The following is a 13,686-nucleotide window of genomic DNA, read 5'->3' on the forward strand; positions in this document are numbered from 1 at the left end:
TGGGATGTTATGGGGTGCTATGGGGTGGTTATGGGGAGCTATGGGGTGGTTATGGGGTGGGTATGGGGTGGATTTGGCATGGTTATGGGGTGGTTATGGGGTGCTATGGGGTGGTTATGGGGTGCTATGGGGTGGATATGGGGTGGGTATGGGGTGGTTATGGGGTCCTATGGGGTGCTATGGGGTGGATATGGGGTGTTATGGGGTGGATATGGGGTGGCTATGGGGTGGCTATGGGGTGGCTATGGGGTGGCTATGGGGTGGTTATGGGGTGGCTATGGGGTGGCTATGGGGTGGTTATGGGGTGGCTATGGGGTGGCTATGGGGTGGTAATAGGGTGCTATGGGGTGGCTATGGGGTGGTAATAGGGTGCTATGGGGTGGCTATGGGGTGGTAATAGGGTGCTATGGGGTGGCTATGGGGTGGCTATGGGGTGGCTATGGGGTGGCTATGGGGTGGCTATGGGGTGGTAATAGGGTGCTATGGGGTGGCTATGGGGTGGCTATGGGGTGGTTATGGGGTGGCTATGGGGTGCTATGGGGCAGATAGGGGGTGCTATGGGGTTTTATGGGGTGGATATGGGGTGGTAATGGGGTGCTATGGGGTGCTATGGGATGGCTATGGGGTGGCTATGGGGTGGTTATGGGGTGGCTATGGGGTGGCTATGGGTTATTGTGGGGTGCTATGGGGCAGATATGGGGTCCTATGGGGTGGTTATGGGGTGCTATGGGGTGCTATGGGGTGGATATAGGGTGGCTATGGGGTGGATCTGGGAGTTATGGGGTGCTATGGGGTGCTGTGGGGCTGTCGGAAGGCTGTGGGGTTCCTATGGGTCCCTATGGCTCTCTATGGGATTCTATGGGGTTCTGTGCGTCTCTATGGGGTTTCTATGGGGTCTCTATGGGTCCGTATGGGTCCCTATGGGTTTCTGTGGGTCTCTGTGGGGCGCTGTGGGTCCCTATGGGTCTCTATGGGTTTCTATGGGTCCCTATGGGTCCCTATGGGTCTCTATGGGTCTCTATGGGTCCCTGTGGGTCTCTATGGGTCTCTATGGGTCTCTATGGGTCTCTATGGGTCCCTATGGGTCTCTGTGGGTCTCTATGGGTCCCTATGGGTTTCTATGGGGCTCTATGGGTCTCTGTGGGTCTCTATGGGTCACTATGGGTCTCTATGGGTCCCTATGGGTCTCTGTGGGTCTCTATGGGTCCCTATGGGTCACTATGGGTCTCTATGGGTCTCTATGGGTCTTTATGGGTCTCTATGGGGCTCTATGGGTCTCTGTGGGTCTCTATGGGTCACTATGGGTCTCTATGGGTCTCTATGGGTCTCTATGGGTCTCTATGGGTTTCTATGGGTCTTTATGGGTCTCTATGGGTCTCTATGGGTCCCTATGGGTCTCTATGGGTCTCTATGGGTTTCTATGGGTCTCTATGGGTCTCTATGGGTCTCTATGGGGTCTCTATGGGTCCCTATGGGTCCCTATGGGTCTCTATGGGTCTCTATGGGTCTCTATGGGTCCCTATGGGTCTCTATGGGTCTCTATGGGTCTCTATGGGGTTTCTATGGGGCTCTATGGGGCTCTATGGGTCCCTATGGGTCCCTATGGGTCTCTATGGGTTTCTATGGGTCCCTATGGGGCTCTATGGGTCGCTATGGGGTTTCCCTGGGGTCGCTATGGGTCGCTATGGGTCACAGTGGCTTCTGCCCCATAGGAAAAAGTTGACCCGACGGCTGCCTCCAATCCCGACCTCCACCTCAACCGCGCCACGGTGAGAGCCAATGGGAGCAAGGGGCGGGATGACGAGCGGCCAATGGGAGCGGGGGGGCAGGATGCCAGGCGGCCAATGGGAATGCGGGGGGATGGAACGGGAAAGGGGGGCGGGGCTACACGATCTATGGGGCGCTATGGGGCGCTATGGGGCGCTATGGGGCGCTATGGGGCTCTATGGGGCTCTATGGGGTTCTATGGGGTTTCTGTGTGGTTCTATGGGGCTCTATGGGGCTCTATAGGGTTTCTATGGGGTTCTATGGGGTTTCTATGGGGCTCTATGGGGCTCTATAGGGTTTCTATGGGGTTCTATGGGGTTTCTGTGGCGCTCTATGGGGCTCTGTAGGGTTTCTATGGGGTTCTATGGGGTTTCTGTGGCGCTCTATAGGGTTTCTATGGGGTTCTATGGGGTTTCTGTGGGGCTCTGTGGGGCTCTATGGGTTCTCTATAGGGCCTCTATGGGGCTCTATGGGGTTTCTGTGGGTCTCTATGGGTCTTTATGGGGTTCTATGGGGTTTCTGTGGGGCTCTGTGGGGCTCTATGGGGTTTCTGTGGGGTCTCTATGGGATTCTATAGGGCTCTGTGGGTCTCTATGGGGTTCTATGGGGTCTCTGTGGGTCTCTATGGGATTTCTATGGGATTCTATGGGCTCTCTATGGGGCTCTATGGGGTCTGTGGGGTTCTATGGGGTTTCTATGGGTCTCTATGGGGCCCTATGGGGCCCTATGGGGCTCTATGGGACTCTATGGGGTCTCTGTGGGGTTCTATGGGCTCTATGGGGTTCTGTGGGGTTCTATGGGGTTTCTATGGGTCTCTATGGGGCTCTATGGGGCCCTATGGGGCTCTATGGGGCTCTATGGGGTTCTATGGGGTTTCTGTGGCGCTCTATGGGGCTCTATAGGGTTTCTATGGGGTTCTATGGGGTTTCTGTGGGGCTCTATAGGGTTTCTATGGGGTTCTATGGGGTTTCTGTGGGGCTCTGTGGGGCTCTATGGGTTCTCTATAGGGCCTCTGTGGGGCTCTATGGGGTTTCTGTGGGTCTCTATGCGTCTTTATGGGGTTCTATGGGGTTTCTGTGGGGCTCTATGGGGTTCTGTGGGGTTTCTATGGGGCTCTATGGGGCTCTATAGGGTTTCTATGGGGTTTCTGTGTGGTTCTATGGGGCTTTATGGGGTTCTATGGGGTTTCTATGAGGCTCTATGGGATTCTATGGGGTTTCTATGGGGCTCTTTGGGGCTCTATGGGGTTTTATGGGGTTTCTGTGGGGCTCTATGGGGCGGTACCGGAAGCGAGGGCGGGACTTCCGCCGCTTTCAACCAATCCCCGCTGGCGCAGCTGCTGCAGTTCGAAGAGAACTACGGGGCCGCCCTGGATGGCTACGCGCGGGCGGCGGCTCTGGCTCCTGATTGGCCCGAGCCGCGCATGCGCCGTGCCAGGCTGCTGGATTACCTGGGGCGGATCTGCGCCGCCCTGGGTGCAGCGGTGAGCGGAAGTGGGCGGGGCTTGGGGCGGAAGTGAGCGGGGCTTGGTGTGGAGGGATGATTCCCGGGTCGGGATGGGGTGAACGGAAGTGGGCGGTGCGCTGGCCGGAAGTGGGCGGGGAGTGGGTGTAATGGGTAAATGGAGGGGGCGTGGTTTGAACAGCGGGGTGGGCGGGCCTTGGGTGGGAACTGGGCGGTGATTGGGTGGAGTGAGCGGGAGGGGCGGGGTTACTGTGTAGGGATATAGAGCGGAAGTGGGCGGGGCGTGGGCCGGAAGTGGGCGGGGCGTGGGTATAGTGGGTGATTGCGGGGGGCGTGGTTTAAGCAGAGGGGTGGGCGGGGCTTGGGTGGGAAGTCGGCGGTGATTGGGTGAGTTGAGGTGGAGGGATCGTGGTTACTGAGTATATATGGATATGGAACGGAAGTGGGCGGGGCGTGGGCCGGAAGTGGGCGGAGGTGGATCTAATGGGTAAATAATGGGAAGCGGGGATTGGGGAGCGGGATGGGAGGGGCTTGGGGCGGAAGTGGGCAGTGATTGGGTGAGGTGAGCGGGAGGGGGCGTGGTTACTGGGTGAGTCGGGATAAGGAGCGAATGTGGGCGGGGTTCGGGGCGGAAGTGGGCGGGGCTTTGCGTGGAGGGATGATTTGGGTTCGGGATGGGGTGAACGGAAGTGGGCGGGGCGCTGGGCGGAAGTGGGCGGGGATTGGGAGGTTTGTGTAGGGGGCGGAATTCTGCGGTAATGGGCGGGGTGGGTAAGCGGAAGTGGGCGTGGCATGGGCCGGAAGTGCGCGTTATGATTGGGTAGGCGTGGCTTTAGAGGCGCGAGCGTCGGTAGCGGAAGTGGGGGTGGCGTCCGCCGGAAGTGGGTGGGGCTTTGATCGGAAGTGGGTGTGGATTGGGTGTTTGGGGGACGAGGTTTTGCGGGGAAGGCTGTTGTGGGTGTTTAACCGGAAGTGGTCGATGCCAGGGCCGGAAGTGGGCGTGGCATGAGCCGGAAGTGGGCATTATGGGTGGGTAGGCGTGGCTTTGGAGGCGCGTGCATCGATAGAGGAAGTGGGGGGTGGCGTCGGCCGGAAGTGGGTGGTGCTTTCATCGGAAGTGGGGGTGGATTGGATGATTGGGGGCGAGGGGGGCGTGGTTCTGTTGGGCAGGCTGTGGTGCGTGTTTAACCGGAAGTGGTCGTTGCCAGGGCCGGAAGTGGCCGTGGCATGGGCCGGAAGTGGGCGTTATGGATGGGTAGGCGTGGTTTTGGAGGCGCGTGCATCGTTAGCGGAAGTGGGGGGGTGGGGTGTCGTGGGCCGGAAGTGGGTGGGGCTTTGATCGGAAGTGGGCGTGGATTGGATGATTCGGGGACGAGGGTGGCGTGGTTCTGTGGGGCTGGCTGTGGTGCGTGTTTAACCGGAAGTGGCCGATGCCTGGGCCGGAAGTGGGCGTTATGGGTGGGTAGGCGTGGCTTTGGAGGCGCGTGCATCGTTAGCGGAAGTGGGTGGGGCTTTGATCGGAAGTGGGGAGTGGATTGGACGATTGGGGGACGAGGGTGGCGTGGTTTTGTGGGGCAGGCTGTGATTGGCGCTTAACCGGAAGTGGCCGATGCCTGGGCCGGAAGTGGGCGTGGCACGGACCGGAAGTGGCTGTTTTAACCCCCCCCCCCCTTAAAACCAGGGCAAGGCCCGGGGCCGGAGGCGCAGGGCGCTGTCGCCGTCGCTGCTGGGATCTCTGGGGGAAGCCGTGACCCCGATGGCGGCGCTGGGGGACGGGGACAACGTGGGGCGGGCGCTGCTGGGCCGAGTGCTGGGCTGCGTGCTGCCCGACGAGAGAGTGCCCATGTGGGTCTGGGAGCAAAGATGGCTGCCCTTCGCCCCATAGAACCCCGGAGGGACCCATAGAACCCCATAGGGACCCATAGAGTCCCATAGAGACCCATAGAGACCCATAGAGAACCCCATAGGGACCCATAGAGGCTCATAGAGAACCATAGAGACCCACAGAACGCTGTAGAGCCCCATAGAGACCCATAGGGACCCATAGACACCCAGAGAGACCCATAGAGACCCATGGAGCCCCACAGACCCCATAGAGACCCATAGGGACCCATAGATACCCATACACACCCATAGAGACCCATAACGACCCGTAGACACCCATAGAGACCCATTGAGGCCCATAGAGACCCAAAGGGACCCAATAGACACCCATAGAGCCCCACAGACCCCAATGAGATGCATAGGGACCCATAGAGACCCATAGAGAACCCCATAGGGACTCATAGAACCCCATAGGGACCCATAGAAACCCATAGGGACCCATAGAGTCCCATAGAGACCCATAGAGACCCATAGAGAACCTCATAGGGACCCATAGAGGCTCATAGAGAACCATAGAGACCCATAGAGACCCCACAGAGCCCCATAGAGACCCATAGGGACCCATAGAGACCCACAGAGACCCATAGAGACCCATGGAGCCCCACACACCCCATAGAGACCCATAGGGACCCATAGGGACCCATAGATACCCATACACACCCATAGAGACCCATAACGACCCGTAGACACCCATAGAGAAACATTGAGGCCCATAGAGACCCATAGGGACCCATAGAGACCCATAGAGACGCATAGAGATCTATGGAGCCCCACAGACCCCATAGAGACCCCTAGGGACCCATAGGGACCCATAGGGACCCACAGAGCCCATGGGGACAACGTGGGGCGGGCGCTGCTGGGCCGAGTGCTGGGCTGCGTGCTGCCCGACGAGAGAGTGCCCATGTGGGTCTGGGAGCAAAGATGGCTGCCCTTCGCCCCATAGAACCCCGGAGGGACCCATAGAACCCCATAGGGACCCATAGAGACCCCATAGGGACCCATAGAGTCCCATAGAGACCCATAGAGACCCATAGAGAACCCCATAGGGACCCATAGAGGCTCATAGAGAACCATAGAGACCCACAGAACGCTGTAGAGCCCCATAGAGACCCATAGGGACCCATAGACACCCAGAGAGACCCATAGAGACCCATGGAGCCCCACAGACCCCATAGAGACCCATAGGGACCCATAGATACCCATACACACCCATAGAGACCCATAACGACCCGTAGACACCCATAGAGACCCATTGAGGCCCATAGAGACCCAAAGGGACCCAATAGACACCCATAGAGCCCCACAGACCCCATGGAGATGCATAGGGACCCATAGAGACCCATAGAGAACCCCATAGGGACTCATAGAACCCCATAGGGACCCATAGAAACCCATAGGGACCCATAGAGTCCCATAGAGACCCATAGAGACCCATAGAGAACCTCATAGGGACCCATAGAGGCTCATAGAGAACTATAGAGACCCATAGAGACCCCATTGAGGCCCATAGAGACCCATAGGGACCCATAGAGACCCACAGAGACCCATAGAGACCCATGGAGCCCCACACACCCCATAGAGACCCATAGGGACCCATAGGGACCCATAGATACCCATACACACCCATAGAGACCCATAACGACCCGTAGACACCCATAGAGAAACATTGAGGCCCATAGAGACCCATAGGGACCCATAGAGACCCATAGAGACGCATAGAGATCTATGGAGCCCCACAGACCCCATAGAGACCCATAGGGACCCATAGGGACCCATAGGGACCCACAGAGCCCATGGGGACAACGTGGGGCGGGCGCTGCTGGGCCGAGTGCTGGGCTGCGTGCTGCCCGACGAGAGAGTGCCCATGTGGGTCTGGGAGCAAAGATGGCTGCCCTTCGCCCCATAGAACCCCGGAGGGACCCATAGAACCCCATAGGGACCCATAGATCCCTATAGAGACCCATAGAACCCCATAGGGACCCATAGAACCCCGTAGGGACCCATAGAACGCCGTAGGGACCCATAGAACCCCATAGGGACCCATAGAACCCCATAGGGACTCATAGAACCCCATAGGGACCCATAGAACGCCGTAGGGACCCATAGAACCCCATAGAGACCCATAGGGACCCATAGAACCCCATAGGGACCCATAGAGACCCCATAGGGACCCATAGAGTCTCATAGAGAACCATAGAGACCCACAGAACGCTGTAGAGCCCCATAGAGACCCATAGAGACCCAGAGAGACCCATAGAGCCCCACATACCCCACAGAGACCCATAGGGACCCATAGAGACCCACAGAGACCCATAGAGACCCATGGAGCCCCACACACCCCATAGAGACCCATAGGGACCCATAGAGACCCATAGAGACCCATGGAGCCCCACACACCCCATAGAGACCCATAGGGACCCATAGGGACCCATAGAAACCCATAGACACCCATAGAGACCCATAACGACCCATAGACACCCATAGAGAAACATTGAGGCCCATAGAGACCCATAGGGACCCAATAGACACCCAAAGAGCCCCACAGACCCCATAGAGACCCATAGAGACCCATAGGGACCCATAGAGACCCATAGAAATGCATAGAGATCTATGGAGCCCCACAGACCCCATAGAGACCCATAGAGACCCATAGAGCCCCACATACCCCATAGAGACCCTTAGGGACCCATAGAGACCCATAGGGAGCCATAGGGACCCATAGAAACCCATATACACCCATAGAGACCCATAGCGACCCATAGACACCCATAGAGACCCATTGAGGCCCATAGAGACCCATAGAGAGCCATGGGGACTCATAGAGACCCAATAGACACCCATAGAGCCCCGCATACCCCACAGAGACCCATAGGGACCCATAGAGACCCATAGAGCCCCACAGACCCCATAGAGACCCATAGAGACCCATAGGGAGCCATAGAGACCCATAGAGACCCACAGAGACCCATAGAGACCCATGGAGCCCCACACACCCCATAGGGACCCATAGAGACCCATAGAGACCCATAGAAACCCATAGGGACCCATAGAGACCCATAACGACCCATAGAAACCCATAGAGACCCATTGAGGCCCATAGAGACCCATAGGGACCCAATAGACACCCATAGAGCCCCACAGACCCCATAGAGACCCATAGAACCCCATAGGGACCCATAGAGTCCCATAGAGACCCATAGAGACCCATAGAGAACCCCATAGGGACCCATAGAGGCTCATAGAGAACCATAGAGACCCACAGAACCCTGTAGAGCCCCATAGAGACCCACAGAGACCCATAGAGCCCCACATACCCCACAGAGACCCATAGGGACCCATAGAGACCCACAGAGACCCATAGAGACCCATGGAGCCCCACATACCCCATAGGGACCCATAGAGACCCATAGGGACCCATAGAGACACATAGAAACCCATAGACACCCTTAGAGACCCATTGAGGCCCGTAGAGACCCATAGGGACCCAATAGACACCCATAGAGCCCCACAGACCCCATAGAGACCCATAGGGACCCATAGAGACCCATAGAACCCCATAGGGACCCATAGAACCCCGTAGGGACCCATAGAACGCCGTAGGGACCCATAGAACCCCATAGGGACCCATAGAACCCCATAGGGACTCATAGAACCCCATAGGGACCCATAGAACGCCGTAGGGACCCATAGAGTCCCGTAGAGACCCATAGAGTCCCATAGAGAACCCCATAGGGACCCATAGAGGCTCATAGAGAACCATAGAGACCCACAGAACGCTGTAGAGCCCCATAGAGACCCATAGGGACCCACAGAGACCCACAGAGACCCATAGAGACCCATAGGGACCCATAGAGACCCACAGAGACCCATAGAGACCCATGGAACCCCACACACCCCATAGGGACCCATAGAGACCCATAGGGACCCATAGGGACCCATAGAAACCCATAGGGACCCATAGAGACCCATAACGACCCATAGAGACCCATAGAGACCCATTGAGGCCCATAGAGACCCATAGGGACCCTATAGACACCCATAGAGCCCCACAGACCCCATAGAGACCCATAGAGACCCATAGGGACCCATAGAGACCCATAGAAATGCATAGAGATCTATGGAGCCCCACAGACCCCATAGAGACCCATAGAGACCCATAGGGCCCCATAGAGACCCATAGAGCCCCACATACCCCATAGAGACCCTTAGGGACCCACAGAGACCCATATACACCCATAGAAACCCATACACACCCATAGAGACCCATAACGACCCATAGACACCCATAGAGACCCATTGAGGCCCATAGAGACCCATAGAGAGCCATGGGGACTCATAGAGACCCATAGAGACCCCATAGAGACCCATGGAGCCCCACAGACCCCATAGAGACCCATAGAGACCCGTACCACCCCATAGCGCCCCATAGAGACCCCATAGATCGGTATAGAGACCCCGTACTGCCCCATAGCTCCCCATAGCACCCCATAGAGCCCCATAGAGAACCCTTCCTGCCCCATAGCGCCTCATACCACCCCATAGAGCCCTACAGAACCCCATAGATCCCCATACTGCCCCATAGCTCCCCATAGCACCCCATAGCACCCCATAGAACCCCATACTGCCCCATAGCTCCCCATAGCACCCCATAGCACCCCATAGATCCCCATACTGCCCCATAGCTCCCCATAGCACCCCATAGCACCCCATAGAACCCCATACTGCCCCATAGCTCCCCTTACCACCCCATAGAGCTCCCATAGAACCCCATACTGCCCCATAGCTCCCCATAGCACCCCATAGAGCCCCCATAGAACCCCATACTGCCCCATAGCTCCCCTTACCACCCCATAGAGCTCCCATAGAACCCCATACTGCCCCATAGCTCCCCATAGCACCCCATAGAGCCCCCATAGAACCCCATACTGCCCCATAGCTCCCCTTACCACCCCATAGAGCTCCCATAGAACCCCATACTGCCCCATAGCTCCCCTTACCACCCCATAGAGCTCCCATAGAACCCCATACTGCCCCATAGCTCCCCATACCACCCCAGAGCGCCCCATAGAGAACCTTTACTGCCCCATAGCTCCCCATAGCACCCCATAGAGCCCCCATAGAACCCCATACTGCCCCATAGCTCCCCATAGCACCCCATAGAGCCCCCATAGAACCCCATACTGCCCCATAGCTCCCCATAGCACCCCATAGAGCCCCCATAGAACCCCATACTGCCCCATAGCTCCCCATAGCACCCCATAGAGCCCCCATAGAACCCCGTACTGCCCCATAGCTCCCCATAGCACCCCATAGAGCCCCCATAGAACCCCGTACTGCCCCATAGCTCCCCATTCCACCCCATAGAGCCCCCATAGATCCCCATACTGCCCCATAGCTCCCCATTCCACCCCATAGAGCCCCCATAGAACCCCATACTGCCCCATAGCTCCCCATAGCACCCCATCGAGCCCCCATAGAGAACCCTTACTGCCCCATAGCGCCTCATACCACCCCATAGAGCCCTACAGAACCCCATAGAACCCCATACTGCCCCATAGCTCCCCATAGCACCCCATAGAGACCCCATAGAACCCCATACTGCCCCATAGCTCCCCATAGCACCCCATAGAGCCCCCATAGAGAACCCTTACTGCCCCATAGCTCCCCACAGCACCCCAGAGCGCCCCATAGAGAACCTTTACTGCCCCATAGCTCCCCATAGCACCCCATAGAGCCCCCATAGAACCCCATACTGCCCCATAGCTCCCCATAGCACCCCATAGAGCCCCCATAGAACCCCATACTGCCCCATAGCTCCCCATAGCACCCCATAGAGCCCCCATAGAACCCCATACTGCCCCATAGCTCCCCTTACCACCCCATAGAGCCCCCATAGAACCCCATACTGCCCCATAGCTCCCCATAGCATCCCATAGAGCCCCCATAGAACCCCATACTGCCCCATAGCTCCCCATAGCACCCCATCGAGCCCCCTTGCTGCCCTGTAGCGCCCCACAGCGCCCCACAGAGCATCCCATAATGCCCTCTCTGTGCCCCACAGCGCTGTGGGGCTGTCGGATGGGACGGGTTCGGTGGTGCTGAGCGTTTACAACGCGGCCCCAGGCTGGGGGTTGGCCGTGGGGGACGCAGTCGCCGTGGGGCAGCCCCACATCCGGCGTCATCACATCCAGCATCAGGGCAAGGTGAGGCACTGGGATGGGACTGGGAGGGACTGGGATGGACTGGGAGGGGGTTATGGGGCACTGGGAGGGACTGGGATGGACTGGGAGGGGGTTATGGGGCACTGGGAGGGACTGGGAGGGACTGGGAGGGGGTTGTGGGGCACTGGGAGGGACTGGGAGGGGGATATGGGGTACTGGGAGGGACTGGGGGGCAACTGGGAGGGACTGGGATGGACTGGGAGGGACTGGGATGGGGTTATGGGGCACTGGGATGGGACTGGGAGGGACTGGGATGGACTGGGATGGACTGGGAGGGACTGGGATGGACTGGGAGGGGGTTATGGGGCACTGGGAGGGACTGGGAGCAACTGGGGGGCAACTGGGTGGTACTGGGATGGGGTTATGGGGCACTGGGAGGAACTGGGGGGGGTAACTGGGAGGGACTGGGATGGACTGGGAGGGACTGGGAGGGGGTTATGGGGCACTGGGAGGGACTGGGGGGCAACTGGGAGGGACTGGGAGGGGGACATGGGGCACTGGGGGGGAATGGGAGGGACTGGGATGGGGATATGGGGCACTGGGAGGGACTGGGGGGCACTGGGATGGGACTGGGAGGGACTTGGATGGACTGGGAGGGACTGGGATGAGGTGGGGCACTGGGGGGGACTGGGAGGGGGTTGTGGGGCACTGGGAGGGACTGGGAGCAACTGGGGGGCAACTGGGAGGGACTGGGATGGGGTTGTGGGGCACTGGGGGGCAACTGGGAGGGGGTTATGGGGCACTGGGAGGAACTGGGGGGGGTAACTGGGAGGGATTGGGGGGTAACTGGGAGGGACTGGGAGGGGGTTATGGGGCACTGGGAGGGACTGGGGGGCAACTGGGAGGGACTGGGATGGACTGGGAGGGACTGGGAAGGGATTATGGGGTCCTGGGAGGGACTGGGGGGTAACTGGGAGTAACTGGGATGGACTGGGAGGGACTGGGAGGGACTGGGAGGGACTGGGAGGGGGATATGGGGCACTGGGAGGAACTGGGGGTCAACTGGGAGGGACTGGGATGGACTGGGAGCAACTGGGATGGGGTTGTGGGGCACTGGGAGGGACTGGGAGGGACTGGGAGGGACTGGGAGGGGGATATGGGGTACTGGGAGGGACTGGGAGTAACTGTGGGGCAACTGGGAGGGACTGGGAGGGACTGGGAGGATCTGGAGGCCCTTACTGGTCCCTACTGGTCCATACTTGCCCATACTGCTCCTTACTGGTCCCTACTGGTCCTTACTGGTCCCTACTGGTCCATATTGGTCCATACTGGTCCGTACAGGCCCATACTGGTCCCTACTGGTCCATACTGCTCCATACTGGTCCCTATTGATCCCTACTGATCCCTACTGGTCCCTACTGGTCCATACTGGTCCTTACTGGTCCCTACTGGTCCATACTCGCCCATACTGGTCCCTACTGGTCCATACTGATCTATACTGGTCTTTACTGTTCCATACCGGTCCATACTGGTCCCTACTGATCCCTACTGATCTATACTGGCCCATACTGGTTCTTATTGGTCCCTACTGGTCCATACTGGCCCATACTGGTCCCTACTGATCCCTACTGGTCTATATTGGTCCATACTGGTCCATACTGGCCCATACTGGTCCATACTGATCCCTACTGGTTCATACTGGTCCCTACTGGTCCCTACTGATCTGTACTGGTCCATACTGGTCCCTACTGGTCTGTACTGGTCCCTACTGGTCCATACTGATCCCTACTGGTTCATACTGGTCCCTACTGGTCCCTACTGATCTGTACTGGTCCATACTGGTCCCTACTGGTCTGTACTGGTCCCTACTGGTCCATACTGGTCCTTACTGGTCCATACTGGTCCATACCGGTCCATACTGCTCCATACTGGTCCCTACTGGTCCCTACTGATCTGTACTGGTCCTTACTGGTCCATGCTGGTCCCTACTGGTCCCTACTGATCCCTACTGGTTCATACTGGTCCCTACTGGTCCCTACTGATCTGTACTGGTCCATACTGGTCCATACTGGTCCCTACTGGTCCGTACTGGTCCATGCTGGTCCCTAATGGTCCCTACTGGTCCCTACTGGTCCTTACTGGTCCCTACTGGTCCAAACTGGTCCCTACTGGTCCCTACTGGTCCCTACTGGTCCCTACTGATCCCTACTGGTCTATATTGGTCCATACTGGTCCCTACTGGTCCCTACTGGTCTATATTGGTCCATACTGGTCCTTAATGGTCCCTACTGGTCTATATTGGTCCATACTGGTCCATACTGGTCCCTACTGGTTTATATTGGTCCATACTGGTCCTTAATGGTCCCTACTGGTTTATATTGGTCCATACTGGTCCTTAATGGTCCCTACT

General features: G+C 58.0%; 1 protein-coding gene across 1 annotated transcript; it reads left to right on the top strand.

Annotated features, from left to right (window-relative positions):
* Positions 1 to 1,712: 1,712 nt before the first annotated feature.
* Positions 1,713 to 11,318, top strand: TTC5 (tetratricopeptide repeat domain 5; the record flags this gene model as incomplete). Its single annotated transcript, XM_079551120.1, has 4 exons — positions 1,713 to 1,769; positions 3,104 to 3,250; positions 4,913 to 5,076; positions 11,177 to 11,318. Coding segments are annotated over 4 exons (510 nt in total), but the record flags the coding sequence as incomplete, so codon positions are not given.
* Between the last annotated feature and the right edge of the window lie 2,368 nt (positions 11,319 to 13,686).

Source organism: Tetrao urogallus, assembly GCF_951394365.1.
Source record: "Tetrao urogallus genome assembly, contig: scaffold_292, whole genome shotgun sequence".
NCBI classification, from domain to species: Eukaryota; Metazoa; Chordata; class Aves; order Galliformes; family Phasianidae; genus Tetrao; species Tetrao urogallus.